General features: G+C 39.5%; 1 protein-coding gene across 1 annotated transcript in view; it reads right to left on the reverse strand.

Annotated features, from left to right (window-relative positions):
* tcf25 (transcription factor 25 (basic helix-loop-helix)) overlaps positions 1-25,000 on the reverse strand; it is a 241,747-nt gene that overhangs the window by 199,041 nt on the left and 17,706 nt on the right. Inside the window, exons 4-5 of the mRNA XM_059564786.1 lie at positions 6,814-6,941; positions 6,390-6,455 (exon numbers count right to left, since the gene is read on the reverse strand). Of these exons, the coding sequence (XP_059420769.1) occupies positions 6,390-6,455; positions 6,814-6,941 (194 nt within the window). The remainder of the gene's footprint in view (positions 1-6,389; positions 6,456-6,813; positions 6,942-25,000) is intronic.

The raw sequence follows: 25,000 nt of genomic DNA on the forward strand, positions 1-25,000 counted from the left end.
ACTAAACATGCGCAACTTTTTTTTTTTTCATAAATCAATCCGCGGGTCAAGTGTGTGCCGAACCGAAGATATTGATCCGAACGGATCACGGATCAATGATGATCCGTTGCACCACTACTATAGTGTGTCATTTCAAAACATTGCAGATGCGTTTTAAAATACAACAACGAGCACCACGAAACCATTTAAAGAGGCGCATTCAGCGGTCTCCTTGACGGGAAACAGTCAACAAAGTAAAATGATCTCCAACGTATGGCGCACTCTCTTCACTTTATCAAATGATCATAATCACATCTATTCATTTTACAGTCCTGCTACTAGCATTTTATTCAGACTAAAAACCCCTTTAATTCGGGTGAGAAAGCTTTTTTTCCAAGTGGCTTTTGCACATAATAATACCGCTGCAGACAGCATTTTGCAACATTAAAGTAATTAATTGATCATTAATTTAAACGACGATCGATCATGGAAATTATCGAATATTGACATCCCTAAATACAAATGAGTTGGATGGAAAACTGGTTATTGTCTACAAACCATGCTTCCGAACAAATGTCATTCACCGTTCTGGGCAGCTCCAGGACAGCTGTCTCTCCGAGCACGGTGCTGTCTGTGAGCGGGGCGGAGTAACGTCAGAGACAGTTTACTTTGGTAACGTCAAGCTGCAGTGTTTGTTAGAGCTGCCAACTCCTCCACCCCATTTACAGAGTGAAATTCTCTGACTACCTTTATCTCCCAGGACTGCTGTTGAATCATCCAAAAGTTTTGGCTTGGGGTGCTTCACATGCAGTGGCAGCAGCAGCACTTTCCACCGCACCAATAACACGGGGCTGCCCGCCGACGTGCCTGACTTTAAATCGGCGCTACTAAACACGGATATAGGCCGATGCCGATATATAAAAAAAATGACAATAATACCGATATATCGGTCGACCTCTACCTTAGTGTGTCAGTATCTGGGAAAAGACGAAAAAAAGGAGAAACATACACGCAACAAACTATCCCCGCAGCATTTAGACAGACATTTCCAACGTATTCAAACAGGGCAAAAGACATCACCACGGCGATTGGTAGGCTACATTTACGTTATAGCCGCGGATATGAGACCTTACTATTTACCATTCATTCTATCATCACCATTATAGGTTACAGGGAATCCAAAGTGCACCCAAACCCCAGACCTGTTGGTTATTGGAGGATCTTCTATTTCTGGTCTGTTAAACGCATTAGCCATTTTGCAACGAGCCTTCAGCGCGTACTGAGTGAGCGAGCGCTTTACTCTGTAGTGGAAAACATAGGTTTTAAGAACATGCTTAATGTAATTGAGCCCCGTTACAATATTCCTTCACACGCCCATTTCAGACAGACCGTAATTCCTGCTTTGTTCCAAAAAACATAAGCCCTATAGAGAACCAATTGAGTAAAAACACACTCAATATAAAGAGTTATAGAGTTCCATATAAAAAGTTACATCTTTGTATTTGTTCATAACTACTACAATAATATAACATTTTAATTTTTTTTATAAGGAGCTGTTTTTGTTTTATACAGTATGGTGCTAAGAAAACACCATAGAAGATGGGTAAAGAATAGCTCCATCATTGTTCAATGTAAAAAAAAAAAAAACATACTTTGTTAGTTTTAATAAATAAATTTTTTTTTAAAAATCAAGGAAATTTATCTGCCAATTTTTTCTTTTTGCTGTAACTAAAACGTACCGAACCGTGACACCAGTGTATCGAACCAAACCGTGAATTTTGTGAACCGTTAAACCCCTAATATATATATATATATATATGTGTATATGTGTGTGTGTGTGTGTGTGTGTGTATACACACACACACACACACACACACACACACACACACACACACACACATACACATATATACACACACTAGGGCTGCAACTAACGATTATTTTGATAATTGATTAATCGGTCGATTATTTTTATGATTAATCGATTAATCTTTATGTACTTATATTTTAGTTTTGCCCATTTTTTCCAATTAAATTATTAACAAAGGGTCTTTATCATTCAACATAGACTTTTAGAGATTTTAACCATTTTGCATGGTCATATCCTCATCAAAAATATACCTGGAGCACTGACCCATACTCTAGCAAATTTCACAAGATTTCAAATAATGTTTTTACCATGGCAGTTCTCCCACACTTTGGATGACTCCGTTCGATTAGTTTTATCTTCTGCTTTTTTCTTTTTCTGTCTCCAGCTTACTCCACTGCCGTCTGTCTCCACCATCTCGCTGCTGCAGAGCAGACACAGTTCGGGAAGCACGTGACATAAAACGAGGCCAGCTATTGGCTATTCGCTACTTCTCCTGCTGTACTGGCTGAATAAAACCTGCGGTGGCTCATTACTGCCACACTTTGGTCACCGAAGATTTAAAATATGCACAAAATGAGCCGCTTAAGGCAAATAAAAGTGGTTTAGCAACTAATTGATGAATAAATTAGTTGAAGACTATTTTAATGATCAATTTTAATCGATTAAATCGATTAGTTTTTTCAGCTCTAACACACACACATAATTATATATATATATATCTCTCTCTCTCAAGTGTACAGCTGTACGGTTTCATTTTTTTCCATCTTGGAAAAATTTTCTGTGTTCTGTATCCCTCTGTGTTGTGTTTAACTTTTTAGTTTGGTAGATGAATGTTCCTTTAAATCTCCTTTGTGAATGCTTTAAATGTATAAATAGTCCTCACTTTAGATAAGCTCACAAAAATAGATAGCTTGCAATTACTAAATGTTTTATAAAAACCTGACTTTATCATGAATTACAGCATGAATATATGTTAATAAAGCAGTTATTAACACTGACCAACTATTATTGTGTGTTTAAATAAGATTTTTATATTTACACTAAAATAGTTTATTAATCATTTAATTTCACTTTCTTAATGATCTCATGAACCACTGATAACTCCTTAACTGGTTTGTAAATAACGTAATTTATAAATGAAAAATTTATCCAAATACAGTGTCTGAACTTTATAGATATGCTCAAGAACAAAACATTTATAGCTGTATTTATGAACTGCTTAATAATGCCTATTAAAGGAGGGCCATTATGCTTTTTCACTTTTTCAACTTTAGTTAGTCTGTAATGTTGCCGTTTCAGCATAAAGTTCTGCCAAGTTACAAAACTCAAAGTCCAATTCAAAAGGAAATATTTTATTTAACAAAAAACACTTTTTAAACTATAATGAACAACTTATTTGGACTACTACAGATATTTTCCGGGATTTGTGATATCACAAATATGGACGAATGGGATGAGACTTTGGTTGAGCTGCACTAGAGAAGGCAACGAGTGTGATATATACGTAGTTGACCATGAAGGCTGTAAGAGGATAAAAAGCCTCCTTATATTCAGGTGTGAAGAATTATTAGGCATTTTTTCCTTTACTGATAAAATGAGCCAAAAAAAGAGGTTTAACTCAGACTGAAAAATCCTAAATTATTTGATCCCCATGAGAAATATTCAAAATTAGAGCAGTACAGTAATTGCAAATTTAAGACATGGCCACTGGACAGCAAAATACTTATTGGGATATAAGGGTCAGAAAAAAAAAGTGTTAGTTCCTAGAACCTGTACCTTTAATTAGAATAGCATGAAGTATTGTGAAATACTATATATTAAGACTTTATATATAGGCTTTATGAATAGATAGGTTTTGAGTGACTCTTGTGGGACCAGCACCACCTCCTCTTGTACGATGCTTTGAGGAATATATCTTCCAGAATCTGGCACTAAGATTTAGGAGCTCATTTTCATTTTTTTATCTCCTATCCTGAAAAGTCTGTCTTGCAGAATAGACTAAAAATTTATCTTCACATTCATTCTTAATTCTTTTGCAATTCTTTTGACATTTCTTCTCCACCTGTTTTTTTTCTTCTTTTCTGACCCTGTGACCCAGTCAGCATTTTTTGTCCAATGGTCATGTCTTAACTTTGCAATTAAGTTTTGATATTTCTCATGGGGATTTAATAATTTTTGACTTTTCAGTTTTAGTTAAAACTCTTTTTTGGCTCATTTCATCTGTAAAAGAAAACATGCCTAATAATTCTGCACACCTGAATATAAGGAGTTTTTCTCTTCCAGCTTTCATGGACAATTATATATAACTCATAAATGATTAAATAAAAAAGAATGGTAGTTATTAAGATTGATATGGTTTGGAATTGGTAAAATGTGCTTGAAAAAAAAAATTACAATTAAAAAAAATGTTTTAATGTTTAAAAATTTATAAATTTTAGTTTAAATGAAATCTTATTGTAAAGTTTTACTTAAGTTGTATATATTGTTCTGTGTATGTGATTTCAAAAACTAGATTCGGATTAACCCTTTAACTGCCGTATCCCTTAAACCTGACTGCAAGAGGGTTATTGTAAATGCATGTGACCGCTGGGCACAATTTACCTGATGCCACCGGGGTGGCATTTGCACTGATGGCTTGAGCCCGCCATCGCTGCTTGCAGCTATATTTATTATTGTTCCCCTTAAGATTATTACCTATTTTATTTATTTTTATTCTTCTAATTTTTTTCCAAGGTTTTGGGGGCTTTTGGGGTCCTTAATTAGCTGGGGGGGGGGGTTCAAGATTAATTGTATGGTGGTCTGTTTATTATATGTCTATGTATATTTTGTTGTTTATATTACTTTGGTAAGACTTTTTAATTACTTTGGGTATATTTGTTTATGACCAAGTGCTTCATATTTCTGAAATTAATTACATTATTTTACTGGTGTAAGGTGATGTATGTGTTTTCCCCTGTGTATGTGTAGTGGACTAGTCCTTTGTGTATATAAGTTCCCCAGGTGTGTCGTTTGGGGAATGTTGTTTGTTAAGTTTGGTTCTGTTCTGTTGACCCTTTTTATTTGAGGCCTAGACCTGACTATTTTCATTCAGTTTTTTTAAGTTATTTACTTTGTAACTTTGTTTGGCATTTATTAAATAATTTTCTTTATTCGGAGATCCTGCATTCTTTGCCCTTGACTGCTTGGTCCCTTACATAAATGTGATGGCTAAAGACGTGGCCACACCCAAGGATGGTAATTGAGAACACATGCATACATGCGTTCTTCTTTGGTCCCTTGCAGACCCCTAATGATCACCTTGACTTAAACCACATTGTTTCAGTTACCTTCTGTGTCTTTGCCCACAACGCTTCAGTGACTGGAATGTGAAATAGCAAACCGGAAAAAATAAAAAGGCATGACTTTATTTGCATCCAGCTAGCCAACTCTATTACGGATGTTCCATAGCCAAGACTTTTATTAGAATAGAAAATAGCAATAGCAAAAATAGCAAATTTTTCATTGAAAAATACGGTTTTTTTTTGTTTTTTGTTTTTTTTGCAGCGGGCCAGCACAAGAACGCTGGGCACACAAGATGTGATTTCAAAGTCTTAATGGTTCGGATTAACCCTTTAATTGCCATATCCCTTAAAACCTGACTGCCAGAGGGTTACTGTAAATGAACGTGCCTGCTGGGTACAGTTTTTCTGATGCCACCGGGGTGGCATTTGCACTGATGACTTGAGTCTGCCATCGCTGCTTGCAGCTATATTTTTTATTTATTTTTTTAACTAAGAATAAACCGAAATGAAAACATTTAACAACTTTTAATCCATGCATTTAAATATATATATGTAATGACTGTTTAATAACAATAGCATGCATAAGAGCCTTTGTGAAGGTCTTTCATTAAATTTTTGATGCATAGACTGTAGCCTAAGACTATCCCACGATTTTAAATTAACTCACTGTAAATTTTCTAATGGTTTTTAAGGATATTATTGTCTCGGCTGTTTCTCTGCTTCACTTTTTGCATAACTCCGGGTCGTCAACACCAAGCTTCATTGCTATTTCTTTCTAGGAATTAAATACGGTGTCTACATCTTTAAAGTCTGTCTGCGAGCAATCGTACATGTAAGTATATTTTTGTATATTTTTCAACACTCGGAACGAACGGAGGCAAAAAAAATAAATTGCGCGTCAAAGAAGGTGGAGTTTCAGAACACACCCACCGATTGCGTAACCGCCACGGACCAATGGAAACGCAAAGGTGTTTAGGAGCCAAAGCGAACTTCCCCAGAAAGTTCGCTTTGATGAGATGTTTCGAACTGCCAAAACAAACTTTGTTTTGGCCTGATTTTGTTCGAAATTCAGTTTATTCTTCGATTTCGTTTGAAGTATACCAGGGCCCTTAACTTTGATAAAGAATATCTCTTTGGATTTGAGACTTTAGTCTGTGGAACTTTACAGATTTTTTTTTTAAATTGCAATATATGACCCCTTTAAGGAAAACTACCTGAAAGTAAAAACCGTAAAACTCAAAATAATACTATGAAATTACCTCTGGTCTCCCAGAACAGCCCGAACACCAAAATACCTCTTCAACTCCGTCTCTGGATTCAGATTCCTTTATGACCCAGAAGAAATTTAGATCATTTAAGATTAAATATTTGGGCAACACTTTAGATTAGAGAACACAACATCACTATTAACTAAGAGTTTTCTCTCAAACTCTTGATTTGCTGCTCATTGTTAGTAAGGTAGTTGTTGCAGTACTGTAGTTAGGTATTTGGTAGGCATAAAGGATTCAGAATAAGGTCAAGCAAAATAAGTCATTAAAATGTGCTTTATGTGTACTAATAAACATCCAATTTGCTATTAATGTGCATGCTAATAAGTAAATAATTAATAGTTAATATAAGTTTTAGCAATGTTTGTCCTTTACATTTGAACGGCACAGAAATAATATCATGCATGCTCCTCACCTGTGTTCCACGTACAGTACAGGTCTGTTTTCAGAGGCGCTGTTGTCTACGCTCTGGTATGATATGCCTTTTTTCTTCTCCAGGGTCTCCAAGAAAGCATCAATATCATCTCCCACACTCAAATCATCCTAACAATCACAAACACCATGGTAAGTGAGTTTTAAGCCGAGTTCAGACTGCACAATTTTCAAAGTATTTGGGTCACTGTTCTTTTCACACTGCATGACTATCTTAGCCAGCATTCAGTCACTGCTGTGTTCACAATGCACGATGGATCGGTGACAGAAGGTCTCACACTGCATGTCTTTACAATAGGAAGAATTGTCGACAACTCTGTCTGGCACGCAAACTATGTTTCACAACCAAACACCCATGAGATGTGACAAGGAAACAACGCGATATCACACGTGCAAGACCGGAGTTTTCACGTGAGAGTACGATAGCTCAGATGAAACGTCAAACAGACACGGGTGCTCCTTCTAAATTTATACTAATTTATCTTCCATTTCATGGGTCCAAATAGACCGAGAAGAAAGCCTTTTTCTGAAATGAAGCCATGCTTGCTGATATTGTGGTCTGTAACTCCTCCCCTGAGCTCCCTGCTGCTCTGTATCTTGCTCTCTCATTGGCTGTTGGTCATCGCCGATGTAGTTTTCAGTCAGAACACTTTTCAGACAGCATGATTTTGAATCGCCGACAGGTCCAGATATTTCGCATGCCAAATATCTCACGGGCATCAGCGACTCGTCTGCGATTCTCTCAGATCGCGTCTATGCTCATTCACACTGCGTGATTGTCACTTGCCTGAACGAGCACAAATTTGCCTGTGATTTCGGGCATTTGTCGGCGATTTCTCAAAACCTGTCGGCGAGCCAAAAACTGGGCTAAAATCGTTCAGTCTGAACTCGGCTTTAGACACATTAGGCACATGATAAACAGACCTACCGTTATAATAAATATTGGCACTTTTGGAACATTGCATGAATGAATAAATATGGGCACTATTGCAACACTGCTGCAATGAATTTAGAGGATCAGGGCTACATTACCCAAAAGCACTGTAAGCCTAGATAGATTGCAGAAAAGTTGGTGCCAGTGATTCCCAGTTTCTATGATGTAGCGGAGCTTAGAATTAGGCTTGCTGTGATAGACGGTGCTAACGGTGATACCGTTGTTAAGCCGCAACACTGGTTATATCACTTGCCTATACCGACCCCCACCTTCGTTTAGATTTTTCTTAGTAATACAAATAATAATTTAGTTCAGTAAAAGAACAGACACTATAATTAAGAACTGAACATAGCCACTCAATGCAGTGTGCCGAACCACAGTCTTATCACAGATCAGATTTCATTAGCCGCATTTCCACTGTCGGGCCGGTGTGAGCCAGGGCTTAAAACGGGCCAGGCGGGGGCTAAAAGCCTCGGGCCAGTAGCGCTGAGGCCAGAATAGCGCAGGGTTTCCACAGTCGAGCCTGAAGCTCTGCTGCACTTCACTAAAACACGCCCTATACACGCCTCTCAGGAACAACGTCACGAAACCCCATCATTTCACCAACAAAGAGAAGTTATCAGAAAACTAAGAAATAAGCCACTGGAAATAGCGTGATCACAAAACGAACATGATAAAAATGGCCGTTTGTTTGCATGCTTTGTTAAATATTCTAATTCAAAAACATTGATGTTTTACTATAGAATAAGTGATACATTGATCACAATGAATTAATTTATCAGTACTCAAAATTAAATTACACAGAAATAAATATATTTCTATTTTATTTATTTTAAACGCTTATGAAAATAGCCTGCTTATTCAGTCAAGTCGGTTTCTGTTTATTTGTAGCCACAGTAGCCTATACGTCACGTTTAGAATGAATGATAATATCTCTATTTTTATTAAAGCTCCGAACAAAAAAAATGTATGATAGGCGACATGGAGCTTAACTCTCAGGATGAGACTTATGACAGATAATTTAAGTTACTAAATAACATGATTGTGATAGAGAAAAAGAAGCTGACGTCTGATTTCTCCAAGTGGTTGCATTTACCATGTTTACTATGGTAAGGGTAATGTTTTGCGTGCATAGTCTTTTACATCACTTTTAAATATTTCTGCCATGTGGTGATTATAATCCACATCGGATCAAGTTATTTCAAACACTCGCTGCAGACTAAGAGTGAGTTTTGAGCGCAACTTATTTTAAAAAGTCTTTAATACTGGTGTTAAAGCATTTATCTTTCTGTAATAAACACGCGGCTGACGCTCTCCAGACTCGGAGAAACTCCGCCTTTGTTCATAACCACTCCTCTAGCCCCAGCTGGCCCCCTTTGGCCCAAGGTTTTCATTGGGCCAAAGACACAGTGCTGTTCAAACAACCAGCCTTTAGTGGTAAAAATCCACTCACTCATTGTTTTATAATTCCAAAAAATCATAAACAGTCTCCCCACACAAGCGGTTCCAGACTATGATATACTCTGTGAAAGTCCAGCCTATTTGTGATGCTCTATGCCCTATTAGCATATCAAAAGCCCTGAGTGAGAAGTTGCAGTCTGCCATTAATGTTTTCTTTCTGTAGCTGCTGTAGGTACCATCTCAGTGCCAAAGAGCCATTACAGCTACATTTACACTGCTGGCAAATGTGGCCAAAATCAGATTTTTTTTTACATGCGATTCAGATCTGTTTTTTTCATGACAGTGTGAACAGCACAAACCACATGGAAGCTGATCTTTTTAAATCCGATTTGTGCCTCTTCAATATGTCAATATATCAGAATGAGCTTTATTGCCAGGTATGTTTACACATACGAGGAATTTGTTTTCGTGATAGAAGCTCCGCAGTACAACAGAATGACAGCGACAGAACATAAAACACATAATAAAAGAATAAAAAATTACAAAAAAAACAAATAAGTAGGTAAGGAATGACAATATACAAATTGACAATTGTAGGCAGGTATATTACAAAAAGCAGTTATGTATGTACAGGTATATTTATGTGCAAAATTTAAGTGTACACTAAGTATGTGTGTTAGATTAATAAGTGTATGTGTATATAAATATAAAGTGTAGCGTGTTCCACAGTTATTATCAATTGTTCATTAGATGGATTGCCTGAGGGAAGAAACTGTTCCTGTGCCTGTTCGTTCTGGTGCTCAGTAGCATCGACCAGATGGCAACAGTTCAAAGAGGGAGTGTGCTGGATGTGAGGGGTCCAGAGTGATTTTGCCAGCCCTTTTGCTCACTCTGGATAAGTACAGTTCTTGAATAGAAGGGAGGGTTGTACCGATGATTCGCTCAGCAGTCCGGACTACCCTCTGCAGTATTCTGAGGTCAGATTTAGAAGCTGAGCTGAACCAGACAGTTACTGAAGTAAAGAGGATGGATTCAATGATGGTGGAGTAGAACTGTTTCAGCAGCTCCTGTGGCAGGTTAAACTTCCTCAGCTGGCAAAGGAAGTCAAACCTCTGCTGGGCCTTTTTCACAATGGAGTCAATGTGAATGTCCCACTTCAGGTCCTGAGAGATTGTGGTACTCAGGAACCTGAATGACTCCACTGCAGACATAGTGCTGTTCATGATAGTGAGTGGAGGAAGTGCAGGGGGGTTTCTCCTGAAGTCCACGATCATCTCCACTGTTTTGAGTGTGTTAAGCTCCAGGTTGTTGAGAGTGCACCAGACAGCCAGCTCTTTAACCTCCTGTCTGTAAGCAGACTCGTCACCGTCCTGAATGAGGCCGATGAGTGTGGTGTCATCTGCAAACTTCAGGAGCATGACAGAGGGGTCCTTAGACATGCAATCATTAGTTTACAGGGAGAAGAGCAGTGGGGAGAGAACGCAGCCCTGGGGAGCTCCGGTGCAGATTGTACGAGTGCTGGATGTGTATTTTCCCAGCCTCACTAGCTGCTGCCTGTCTGTCAGGAAGCTGTTGATCCACTGAAAGACGGAGGTGGGCATGGAGAGTTGAGTTAGTTTAGGCAGGAGGAGGTTTGGGATGATCGCGTTAGAGGCAAAGCTGAAGTCCACAAACAGGATCCTCACATAAGTCCCCGGTCTATCTAGGTGTTGCAGAACATAATGCAGTCCAATGTTTACTGCATCGTCCACAGACCTGTTTGCTCTGTAGGCAAACTGAAGAGGATCCAGTAAGGGTTCAGTGATGTCCTTTAGGTGGGCCAGCACCAGTTTTTCAAATGACTTCATGACTACGGATGTTAAAGCCACAGGCCTGTAGTCATTTAGTCTTGTAATTTTGGGTTTCTTTGGGATGGGGATGATGGTGGAGCATTTGAAGCATGAAGGGACTTCGCACAGCCCCAGTGATCTGTTGAAGATCTGTGTGAAGATGGGGGCCAGCTGGTCAGCACAGGATTTCAGACAGGCTGGTGTAACACAATCTGGGCCTGGTGCTTTTTTCCTTTTCTGCTTCCGGAAGACCTGGCGCACCGCATCCTCGCTTATCTGAATTGCAGGTGTGGGGGAAAGGGGGGATGCAGGAGGTGTGAATGGTGAGAGCGCTTGATTGGAGAGGTGTTCAGGGTGGGTTGCATGTGTTGTTAATGGTGTGAACGGTTGTGTGAAGAGGCTTTCAGTGCAGTAAAACTCATTCAGATTGTCTGCCAGTCATTGATTCTCCACAGTGCTGGGGGGTGGTGTCTTGTTGGTAATCTCTTTCAGACGTTTCCACACTGATACTGAGTCGTTGGAAGTGAACTTAGTCCTTATTTTTCCAGAATAATTCCTCTTTGACACTCTGATCTCCTTTTCCAGTGTGTATTTAGCCTGTTTATACAAGACATTGTCCCCCTTCATGTAAGCATCTTCTTTGGCCTGACGGAGCTGTCTGAGTTTTGCAGTGAACCACGGTTTGTCATTGTTGTAAGTTAAATCAGTCCTGGTAGGAATACACATATCCTCAGAGAAACTGATATAAGATGTTACAGTCTCTGTGAGTTCATCCAGATCGGTGGCAGCAGCTTCAAAAACACTCCAGTCAGTGAGGTCAAAACAAGATTGTAAATCTTGCTCTGCTTCATTGGTCCATCTTTTTACAGTCCTTAATACAGGTTTAGCTGATTTTAGTTTCTGCCTGTAGGTTGGTATAAGATGAATCAGACAGTGATCAGAACGTCCCAAAGCTGCTCGTGGAACAGAGTGATATGCATTCTTTATTGTGGTGTAACAGTGATCCAATATATTACTGTCTCTTGTGGGACAAGTAACATGCTGTCTGTATTTTGGCAGTTCACGGGAGAGATTGGCTTTATTAAAGTCCCCGAGAAGGATTAAAACAGAGTCCGGGTGTTGTTGTTCTGTCTCTGTGATCTGATCAGCGAGTTTCTGTAAAGCCAGGCTTACGTGCGCTTGCGGAGGAATGTAAACACTCATCAGAATGAACGAGTGAAACTCCGGCGGTGAATAGAATGGCTTGCAGTTGACAAACAGCATTTCTAGATCAGGACAGCACATCTTCTTTAACACAATTACATCTGTACACCAGCGTCCATTGATGTAAAAGCATGTCCCGCCAACGCACGATTTCCCCGTTGATTCTGCGCCACGATCCGCTCTAAACAGCTGAACGTCCGGCAGATGGAGTGTGCTGTCCGGTATGGCGTCATTCAGCCAGGTTTCCGTGAAACACAGAGCAGCAGAGTGTGAGAAATCCTTATTTGTCCTAGAGAACAGAAGGAGTTCATCCGTTTTGTTGGGTAGAGAGAGGAGATTTGCCAGATGGATGCTAGGCAACGGCGTTCGAAATCCGCGCTTCCTGATTCTGAAGAGCGCTCACGCTCGCTTTCCCCGTTTGCACGTCCTGAAGCGTTTGATCAGCGCCGCTGCTCCTCTGATAACAATGTTCAGTAAAACGTCTGAATAATTGAAATCCGGAAAAATATCTTGTGGTGTGTTCTGACGAATGTTCAGCAGTTCATCCCTGGTGAAACTGGTAACAGGAATATAACTAAAAGACAGGACAAACTAACAAAAACACAAAAACAACTGCAGAGCACATCACGGAGGCAGCCATCCTGTATCGGTGCCAGAGGAGTCCTACTCCTACTAAATCCGATCCTTGTCAGATGTTTTGCAATGCGAATGCAGTGTGAATGGTCACAATAGATTGAATGCGGCTTTTACGTCACTTTAGATCGACGTTCGACATAATTCCACGCTGACGGGAGACACCTCATAGATTTTACATACCCAAAGTTATCAAGGCACTAGCAAAAGGTAATCAGTGTAAGGGAGATGTGTCAGAACTTGTGTGCATTACAGTGACAACTCTACAAGCAAAATATGAGGGCTTGTATCATAAGTAGGGCTGGGACAACGCAAAAAATACGTCGACGCAAAATATGCGCATCGATTCGTCGACCTGTTTTTATTTCTCTAAAAAACGTTTGCAAAACGTTTACCTTATGTGCGCTGAATATACGCGATGGCTGGATCAACATTCTGTCCAACGTTATATAACCAATCCAGGGGTTTTTCTGCATTGATTTTTTTTGGCGGCTGTCAAAGCCTTATTTGATCGGTGAGTGACAGTGACAGAGCGCGTACGAGAGAGAGCCCCGGCTGCGCGCGCACTCACAGTCTTCAAACAACACGAGCGCTTCTTGCTCTCTCTCTCCCTTGTGCATATTAATCAAAATCATTAAACACGATAGAAAAAGGGCGAAACACCAAAGTTTCACGCGCAGTTTCACTCACAGTCTTCAAACTACAGAGCGCTCTCTCTCTCTCTTCCCCCACCCCCCTCCCCTCGTGAATATTAACCAAAATCATTAGACACGATAGAATAAGGGCGGAACGCCAAAATTTCACGTGGAGCATTCGGAGATTTTTTTTCTACATGACAGGCTACTGGCTCCCACTGTTAAATTTTTTAAAAAATATAAAGTAGTAAAGTAAAGAAATAAAGTAGCGTTTTATTATTAAAACAACAAGAATTAAAAACAGAAGCTATAGCAATATAAACGACAAGTGAAAAATTAATTTAGTCTAACACGAAACTGAAACCAACGTTAGGTCTCTCATTCGACACAAAATCAAACGTTTCCATATTTGCAATGTGTTGGAATGCCAAATAATTATTACTTCACTCGCATTCCAATATCCAAATAAAACAACATGTTTTGCATAACATCACGGTGGTATGGTGAAGTGCAATCACTTGATTTTTAAAAAAAATATTTTTCAGTGGAAGCAACTGCTCCTTTTATTAAAAAAGATAATCGAAATTGTATTGCTTCTATTTGTGTACATTCACAATAAAAACTAATATTTATGCTTTTGTAAAATAAGCCTAAAAATAAATAGGAAGCTGCTTTCTGCCATCTGGTTTCCTTTCAAGCAGCACAAAAAGGAACTGAAACTCTGCATATTAGGTTGCTTGTTTATTATTTAAGTAAAAATAGGCCCATTTATTCATTTTACAGACAGACAGACAGACACTAATTTAAAATAATATTGTTTATTAATGGTTAATAATCGGTTAATTAGCGCAAGTTGTCGGTTAGGAAAAATAACAAATGAACATCCCTATTTGGAAGGGTTTTTTTAAACATTTTTACTTTATTTAAAATTTGTGTAATTTATTTTATTTAACATCAAGGTGTATGCAGTTCCTCCAAACTTTCTTACTCGTTTTGCTAATAAGCGTTGTATGTTTCTTATTTGGTTATATACACTATACAGGTTTACTTGGGTATACAAAACTGGAAATAGGCCATTAAAATTTTATGCAAGTAATTTGTTATTTTATAGGCATAGCATGCCCTATAGCATGGTGTATTTTTATTTGTTAAAAGTTCTATTTTTCATCTATAGGCTAAAGTGAGTTTTATGTAGTATTTTGTTGTTGCATTCAAGCAATTGAAGCCAAATTGTTGCTTCTACAAAAGTGAAAGTAAAATGTGCACGGAGCTTTTTAGCTATTTAAAAGCAGAGGAAAGTGAGAAAGAGAGGGAAAATTCTAACAAACTAAAAATTAACAATTGCTTTATACTGAATTGTCACTATTTGAAAGTGAAGGAAAGCAAGGAAAAGAGGGAACGTCCCTGCCCTGCGGTGATACCGGTATTACCGGTGTTGTCACACAACGATTAACCAGTGGGAAAATTTCCTTACCATCACAAACCTATGAACAACTATCAGAAAACAAAAACAGTCATGGAATAGATCATCCAGGAAATTATTATATAATGGTATATATAAACACACAAACCCGATTCCAAAAAAGTTGGGACAATGTACAAATGAGTAAAAAAGGAATGGGATAATTTACAAATCTCATAAACTTTATTTTACTCACAATAGAATATAGATAACATATCAAATGTTGAAAGTGAGACATTTTGAAATGTCATGCCAAAGTGTGAATGGCTCGTCCGTGACTCGGGATTCGCGCCATGTGGGGCAGAGAGGAGTGAGTATGAGAAGCATTCAGAGTAGGGCTGTGAATCTTTGGCAAGGCAGCGATTCGATTCGATTACGATTCATAGGTTTTCGATTCAAGAACGATTTTTGCAAATTTAGAACGATTCAATTCGATTCGATTCGATTATAACGATTCGATTCTGCATTCTTTAAGTGCATGCATGGGATTATTTAAATGCTTCTACTAAATTCTTTAAATGCTTAGTCAGGGGGCAAATTACAGTAGCATTTATTGTTAGAGAACCATAGGTTATAAAAAAAAAAAAACTTTTGTCCATTATTAAATGATAGTTTAATGATGTGACATGGCATACGTAAAAATGTATGTAAGCCAAGTTTTTAAAAAAGAGCTTAAAGAATATTATGTATAAGCTAACATTTTGTCACACCAGGGGCATAGCCATAATTTCAGAAGTGACAGAAATGTCAAATACAATCATTTTATGTATGTAGCCTATATAATAATAATAATAATAATTATAATTATTATTATTTTTACATGGAATTATCTTCTTTTTTAATTACTTTTAATTAGCTGTAACAAATCAAATACACTGCTGGACAATAATCAATCATTTGTAATTGATATTTTTTTCCTAATGGCAATTTTATGATTGTTTTATATACTAGGCTACATTTAATTAGCAATTATTTAAATTTTCTGCACAGAATAAGGTAGAAAATATACTTTATAGTTTCTGTACTGTAATAAATGTCAATTAGAACTGCATCATTCATAAATTGTTTGTGGGTTTTTTTTTTAGTTTCATCAGTTCATTCTGCTTTTATTCAGTTTAGCTGCAGATATAGCCTGGCACGTCTATTAGAGCGAGATCGCTTCTCTTTCAGTGTGAAAACGTCTTCATCTCTATTTAACTTTTCCTCTCCATTAGCGAATGATTCTGAGAGAAAACGTGCCAGATGTCTGTTTGCTAATGAAACAAACGCTAGGCTACTTTCATGGATATTATAAGATAAATCTCGTGCTCTTATTTCAAGGTCGTTGTTAATGCTGTGGTTAATTTTAAAAGTTTCCTTCGTATATTCGGTACATCCGCATTGTTTAAACACATTTATCGTTCAGTGGAACTGTGCGTATGATTTAGACACTTACATTTCTGCTCCGTCTATGCAATAAATACAGCTGTCGATGGCTCCGGTAACTCCGTCGGTAAGATGCAGAGAGCCATTGACAAACTACAGAAAAGTATAAAACTACTTCACGAGTCCTATAGATCACACGTCAGCTGCGTCAGAGACGAACGGAGCGCGAGCGCAATCCTGTGACAGTCTCAGTCGGTAAACAGTGGACCGCGTGAAGGACAGATAAGAGGCACAATTCATGAACACTCTTCAAGATCTCCATTAATTCGTGCGTGTAGTAATTTAATGTGTGTACATTTTGAAAGCATTGAATCGCTATAGAAATCGGGATTCATTCGATTCTTAGCATTTTGAATCGATTACGGTCCAAGATCGGCGATTCACGATTCAAAAATCATGTTTCAAGATCGATGCATATTAATCGACAGGGTTTGTAATCGATGCATCGAGAAAACGAGTGAATCGTTACACCCCTAATTCAGAGACATAGGCTGTTTGTGTGGTCTTCTGAATTGGGAATAGCGAACATGCAATAAGGGATGCTTTTGATATGCATTGTGACGCAGCTCTTGCAAATTATTTTATTTTTTTTATTGTTTGTCTGTCTTTTCGAAGCTTAAGTTATGTAACTTTTTAATTTGCCTATTGATCTGACCCTGTAGACGCCATAATTCCACTCTGTCTCTCCTGCTTTGTTTGCATTTACGCAGTTGATTAGAGCAATGCTGACTGGGCAGAATGGAGGTGAGCTCACTCTATTGGTTAGTAAGACTGCCACTCAAGGCTGGCAGTCATGCATAAGCTCTGGGACAGAGTAATATCGTGTCCACATTGCAGGCTTTTGCGATTATCAAATCGCAACATCTCAAATCGCGATTTCGATTCGATTAATCGCACAGCCCTACTGAACAAATTGTGAATAAAAACAGAATGCAATGATGTGGAAGTTTCAAATTTCAATATTTTATTTAGAATACAACATAGATGACATATCAAATCTTTTAACTGAGAAAATGCATCATTTTAAGGGGAAAAGTGGCATCCCCTGTTCTTATTTATAACAGTCTGCAAACGTCTGGGGACTGAGGAGAAAAGTTGCTCATGTTTAGGAATAGGAATGTTGTCCCATTCTTGTCTAATACAGGCTTCTAGTTGCTCAACTGCCTTGGGTCTTCTTTATCACATCTTCCTCTTTATGATGCGCCAAAGGGTTTCTATTGCTGAGTTTCCACCGCAGGAACTTTACCCAGGAACTAGGGACTTTGGGCTGGTACTCGGTGTGTTTCCACCGCAGGAACCAGGAACTAAATAAATTCCGGGTAAAAAAATGCCCCTCAGAAAGTCCCTGCTGGTGAGGTGGTACTTTTTCAAAGTTCCGGAACTTTCGGGGGCGGGACTTGGGCACTAAACATCCTGATTGGTTGAGTTCAACGCAGCATTGGTTGAGTTCAACCACCATTTATTCAGATCAACATTTTCAAAATATTACTGTTACTGTTTTAAAAGTATTTCAGGCGAGAATGTAGTTGTTTAAAACTAAAATCTGTGGTTTATTTATAAAGACAGCGCCTATTTAAAAATGTGTTTCGCTGATCTCGGCAGAGATGTATAAAGTACTAGAGACCCAGACTTGAGTAAAAGTACAAGTGCTCTATCAAAAAAATGACTTGAGTAGAAGTTGAAGTGCTCTTTAAGCACCACACTTAAGTAGAAGTACTAAAGTATTCAACATTTTTTGTACTTAAGTATTGCAAGTAGTCTATTTGAAAATTTACTACTCAAGTACTGAAAGTAAAAGTACAAGTATTGTGTTATGTAGTTATTAAAGAAAGTAGTCAAAAGTTTGAACATATTGTTTTTACTATTTCAAATGATTAACCTAAAGGACAATCACAATTCCTTTGACTAAGTTTTTGTAAACAAAAAACAGATTAAAGGGTTAGTTCGCCCAATTTGCTAAATTATGTCATTAAAAACTTACCCTCTTGTTGTTTCAAACCCGTAAGACCTCCGTTTATTTTTGGAAGACAGTTAAAGATATTTTAGATTTAGTCCGAGAGCTCTCAGTCCCTCCATTGAAGCTGTGTGTACGGTAACGTTATACTGTCCATGTCCAGAAAGGTAAGAAAAACATTATCAAAGTAGTCCACTTGACATCAGAGGGTCGGTTAGAATTTTTTGAAGCATCGAAAATACATTTTGGTCCACAAATAGCAAAAACTACGACTTTATTCAGCATTGTCTTCTCTTCCGTGTCTGTTGTAAGACAGTTCAAAACAAAGCAGTTTGTGATATCCGGTTCGCGAACGAATCATTCGATGTAACCGGATCATTTTTGAAACAGTTCACCAAATCGAACTGAATCGTTTTAAACCGTTCCAGTCTCCAATACGCATTTGTCCACAAATGACTTAAGCTGTTAACTTGTTTAATGTGGCTGACACTCCCTCTGAGTTAAAACAAACCAATATCCCGGAGTAATTCATTTACTCAAACATAGGGCTGGGATAAACGATTATTTTTTAAACGATTAATCTAGCGATTATTTTTTCGATGCATCGATTAATCTAACGATAAATGTTTTCAGGCCGATTCGATTTCGATTATCTCCCCATTAATTGACTACTAACAATTTATACATGTTGATTTACATATCTGAATGAAAAAAACATGAATTCCTTAACATTGCAATATATGTTTATTGCTCTTAAAATTACAAAATAAAAGACTAAGAATGCATTACTTTGCACTTGTATAGAGATAGCATTCAATAAAACCTTGAAGCCTTGAAAACACATAGCTTACTGAAACAAGCTTACTGAACACATAGGGCCTAGCTTACTGAAAAAAAGTTCTTCTTTCAGATGAAAATAACAACAACTTGATGTCTAGCATTCAATAAAAAAGTTCACCCAAAATACTTGTTTAGAGCAATTGAAAGAATACAGTAACCAATGTAAACTTTAGGGCTTTAAGCTAATACAGAGAGTGCTTTTCCAAAAAAAAAAAAAAAAATATTTAACAGTGGGAGCCAGTAGCCTGTCATGTAGAAAAAAAATCTCTGAATGCTCCACGTGAAACTTTGGCGTTCCGCCCTTTTTCTATCGTGTCTAATGATTTTGGTTAATATTCACGAGGGGAGGGGGGTGGGGGAAGAGAGAGAGAGAGAGCGCTCGTGTAGTTTGAAGACTGTGAGTGAAACTGCGCGTGAAACTTTGGTGTTTCGCCCTTATTCTATCGTGTTTAATGATTTTGATTAATATGCACAAGGGAGAGAGAGAGCAAGAAGCGCTCGTGTTGTTTGAAGACTGTGAGTGCGCGCGCAGCCGGGGCTCTCTCTCGTACGCGCTCTGTCACTGTCACTCACCGATCAAATAAGGCTTTGACAGCCGCCAAAAAAAAAGATCAATGCAGAAAAACCCCTGGATTGGTTATATAACGTTGGACAGAATGTTGATCCGGCCATCGCGTATATTCAGCGCACATAAGGTAAACGTTTTGCAAACGTTTTTTAGAGAAATAAAAACAGGTCGACGAATCGATGCACATATTTTGCGTCGACGTATTTTTTGCGTCGACATCATCGATGACCTCGACGCGTTGTCCCAGCCCTACTCAAACAGTACACTGACTGAACTGCTGTGAAGAGAGAACTGAAGATGAACACCGAGCCGAGCCAGATAACGAACAACAGACTGACTCGTTCACGAGTCAAGAACACTGATCTATATATATAACATATTATAGATCAGTGGTCAAGAACCGTTTCTGTCAGAAGTGTCCGATTCGAGAACCGAGGAGCTGATGATACTGCGCATGTGTGATTCAGCGTGAAAGCAAACCGACACACAGAGCATCTGAACCGAACTGATTCTTTTGGTGATTGATTCTGAACTGATTCTGTGCTAATGTTATGAGCGCGGGTAAACCAAAGGCTTGCAGTCAACGCCAATGACGCCATTACATCGAGCGCAAAAGAACCGGTGAACTGTCTGTTTTCTTTAACCAGTTTATTGAATCGAACTGTCAGAAAGAACTACTGGTGTTTCGAAAACCGATGCAACCGGTTCTTGACTCGTGAACGAGTCATTATCTGGCTCGGCTCGGTGTTCATCTCTCTCTTCACAGCAGTTCAGTCAGCACGCGCAGTCTTCTTAATCGCTTTATTCGCTCAATGATGTGCCAGCTTCATCAAACCTGCCATCTACAGTTCTGTTTGTAATGGAATGATTCGTAACATTTGTATAATTGCAACGAGTAACGATGCAGCACATAAAAAAAATATCGGAGTAAAAGTATTAAACTCATCGAAAATATGTACTGAAGTAAAAGTGGAAGTAGGAGAAAAAAATAATACTCTAGTAAAGTACAGATACCGCCTTTTAGTACTTAAGTACAGTAGTGAAGTAGTTCTACTTCGTTACTATACATCTCTGGATCTCGGAGACGATCAGCTCCACGCGATCAGCGGGAGAAGCAGCCTCACCTCGGCTAGACCTTCTGATATGTGCCGCTGGCTCTGATGTCTCTTTAGTGGTTAAACATAAAATATAATTCAGCTGCGGGGTAAATCTAACAGGTTTTCTTTGGTCTGTATTCAATTTATCTATATGTTGAAATGAAAATAAAAAGGCAAGTCTATATAATATTTCATTTCATTGTAATGGCTGTATATACACATATCCCTGAACTAAGTACATTTCTGCAGCTGTTATTATGTTTAAATGAAAACGAAAGGAGGCAGTGGTATTTGATATCCTTTTTCGTTTTATTGTAAATATACAGAGAGGAAAATTGCAGTAGCCAAAGCGAGCCGAGTTCACGCAGCATTGTTTGGGTTAACCACCATTTATTCGGATCATTTTCAAAATATTACTGTTATTGTGTCATGAAATGTAATTTTAAAAGTATTTCCGGCGAGAATGTAGTTGTTTAAAACTCAAATCTGTGGTTCACTTATAAAGACAGTGCCTATTTAAAAATCTGTATCGGAGAAGGTGAGCTCCACGCGATCAGAATCAGAATCAGAATCAGAATGAGCTTTATTGCCAGGTATGTTCACACATACGAGGAATTTGTTTTCGTGACAGAGCTCCGCAGTGCAACATAACAGCGACAGAACAAAAAACACAATAAGGAATAAAAATACAAAAAAATACAAATAGGTGGGTAAGGATTGACAATATACAAATTGACAATGTATGGCAGGTATATTAAAATGAGCATTTATGTATGTACATGTATATTATGTGGAAAGTTTTAACTGTACGCTAAGTATGTGTGTTGGATAAATAAGTGTATGTGTATATAAATATAAATATAAGTAGTGTAGTGTGTTCCATGTATGTACATGTATATTATGTGCAAAAGATTTAAGTGTACGCTAAGTATGTGTGTTGGATAAAAAGTGTAGTGTATATAAATATAAATAGTGTAGTTTGTCCCACAGTTATTATCAGCTGTTCATAAGATGGATTGCCTGAGGGAAGAAACTGTTCCTGTGTCTGGTCGTTCTGGTGCTCAGTGCTCTGTAGCGTCGACCAGATGGCAACAGTTCAAAGAGGGAGTGTGCTGGATGTGAGGGGTCCAGAGTGATTTTAACAGCCCTTTTGCTTACTCTGGATAAGTACAGTTCTTGAATAGATGGGAGGGTTGTACCGATAATTCGCTCAGCAGTCCGGACTACCCTCTGTAGTCTTCTGAGGTCAGATTTAGAAGCTAAACTGAACCAGACAGTTACTGAAGTGCAGAGGATGGATTCGATGATGGTGGAGTAGAACTGTTTCAGCAGATCCTGTGGCAGGTTAAACTTCCTCAGCTGGCGAAGGAAGTACAACCTTTGCTGGGCCTTTTTCACAATGGAGTCAATGTGAATGTCCCACTTCAGGTCCTGAGAGATAGTGGTGCCCAGGAACCTGAATGACTCCACTGCAGTCACAGTGCTGTTCATGATGGTGAGTGGGGGGAGTGCAGGGGGGTTTCTCCTGAAGTCCACAATCATCTCCACTGTTTTGAGCGTGTTAAGCTCCAGGTTGTTGAGAGTGCACCAGACAGCCAGCTCTTTAACCTCCTGTCTGTAAGCAGACTCGTCACTGTCCTGAATGAGGCCGATGAGTGTGGTGTCATCTGCAAACTTCAGGAGCTTGACAGAGGGGTCCTTAGATGTGCAATCGTTAGTGTACAGGGAGAAGAGCAGTGGGGAGAGAACACAGCCCTGGGGAGCTCCGGTGCTGATTGTACGGGTGCTGGATGTGTATTTTCCCAGCCTCACTAGCTGCTGCCTGTCTGTCAGGAAGCTGTTGATCCACTGACAGACGGAGGTGGGCACGGAGAGCTGAGTTAGTTTGGGCAAGAGGAGGTTTGGGATGATCGTGTTGAAGGTAGAGCTGAAGTCCACAAACAGGATCCTCACATAGGTCCCCGGTCTGTCTAGGTGTTGCAGAACATAATGCAGTCCGATGTTTACTGCATCGTCCACAGACCTGTTTGCTCTGTAGGCAAACTGAAGAGGATCTAGCAAGGGTCCAGTGATGTCTTTCAGGTGGGCCAGCACCAGTTTTTCAAATTACTTCATGACTACAGACGTTAGAGCCACAGGCCTGTAGTCATTTAGTCCTGTAATTTTGGATTTCTTTGGGATAGGGATGATGGTGGAGCGTTTGAAGCATGAAGGGACTTTGCACAGTTCCAGCGATCTGTTGAAGATCTGTGTGAAGATGGGGGCCAGCTGGTCAGCACAGGATTTAAGACAGGCTGGTGTAACACAATCTGGGCCTGGTGCTTTTTTCCTTTTCTGCTTCCGGAAGACCTGGCGCACCGCATCCTCGCTGATCTGTATTGCAGGTGTGGGGGAGAGGGGGGATGCAGGAGGTGTGAATGGTGAGAGCGCTTGATTGGAGAGGTGTTCAGGGTGGGTTGCAGGAGTTGTGAGTGGTGTGAACAGTTGTTTGGAGAGGCATTCAGGGTTGGTTGCAGGAGTTGTGAATGGTGTGAATGGTTGTGTGGGGAGGTGTTCAGGGCAGGTGATGGGTGTTCTTTCAAACCTGCAGTAAAACTCGTTCAGATCGTCTGCCAGTCGTTGATTCTCTACAGTGCTGGGGGGTGGTGTCTTGTAATTGGTGATCTTCTTTAGGCTTTTCCACACTGATGCGGAGTCGTTCAAAGTGAACTGAGTCCTTATTTTTTCAGAATAATTCCTCTTTGCCACTTTGATCTCCTTTTCCAGTGTGTATTTAGCCTGTTCATACAAGACATTGTCCCCCTTCCTGTAAGCATCTTCTTTGGCCTGACGGAGCTGTCTGAGTTTTGCAGTGAACCACGGTTTGTCATTGTTGTAATTTAGTTGAGTCTTGGTAGGAATACACATATCCTCACAGAAACTGATATATGATGTTACGGTCTCTGTGAGTTCATCCAGATCGGTGGCAGCAGCTTCAAAAACACTCCAATCAGTGAGGTCAAAACAAGATTGTAAATCCTGCTCTGCTTCATTAGTCCATCTTTTTACAGTCCTTAATACAGGTTTAGCTGATTTTAGTTTCTGCCTGTAGGTCGGTATAAGATGAACCAGAAGGTGATCAGAACGTCCCAAAGCTGCTCGTGGAACAGAGTGAAATGCATCCTTTATTGTTGTGTAACAGTGATCCAATATATTACTGTCTCTTGTGGGACAAGTAACATGCTGTCTGTATTTTGGCAGTTCACGGGAGAGATTGGCTTTATTAAAGTCCCCAAGAATGATTAAAACAGAGTCTGGGTGTTGTTGTTCTGTCTCTGTGATCTGCTCAATGAGTTTCTGTAAAGCTGAGCTCACGTGCGCTTGAGGAGGGATGTAAACACTAACCAGAATGAGCGAGTGAAACTCCCGCGGCGAATAGAACGGCTTGCAGTTAATGAAGAGCGTTTCGAGATTTGAGCAGCACGTCTTCTTTAACACAGTTACATCTGTACACCACCGTTCATTGATGTAAAAGCATGTCCCGCCGCCGCGCGATTTCCCCGTTGATTCTGCGTCGCGATCCGCTCTAAACAGCTGAAAGTCCGGCAGATGGAGCGCGCTGTCCGGTATGGTGTCATTCAGCCAAGTTTCCGTGAAACACAGAGCAGCAGAGTGAGAGAAATCTTTATTTGTCCGAGAGAGCAGAAGCAGTTCGTCCGTTTTGTTGGGTAGAGAGCGGAGATTTGCCAGATGGATGCTAGGCAACGGCGTTCGAAATCCGCGTTTTCTGAGTCTCACGAGCGCGCCAGCTCTTTTTCCCCGTCTGCGCGTCCTCTTGAAGCGTGTGATCAGGGCAGCCGCTCCGCCGACAAGAATGTCCAGCAAAACATCAGAATAGTCGAAAACCGGTGAAATATCGGGAGATGTGTGTTGCCGAATATCCAGCAATTCGTCCCTGGTGAAACTGATTGCAGGAATATAACTAAAGACAGGACAAACTAACAAAAACACAAAAACAACTGCAGAGCACGTCACGGAGGCAGCCATCCTGTATCGGCGCCACTCGTCGAACTGGCGCCGATACAGGATGCGGGAGCTCAGTGCTTATGTATCCACAGAGAGCAGCCTCACCTCGGCTAGACCTTCTGATGTGTGCCGCTGGCTCTGATGTCTCTTTATTGCTTAAACATAAAATATAATTCTTTTTGGG

The sequence above is a fragment of the Carassius carassius genome, chromosome 13, assembly GCF_963082965.1.
Source record: "Carassius carassius chromosome 13, fCarCar2.1, whole genome shotgun sequence".
Classification (NCBI taxonomy): domain Eukaryota; kingdom Metazoa; phylum Chordata; class Actinopteri; order Cypriniformes; family Cyprinidae; genus Carassius; species Carassius carassius.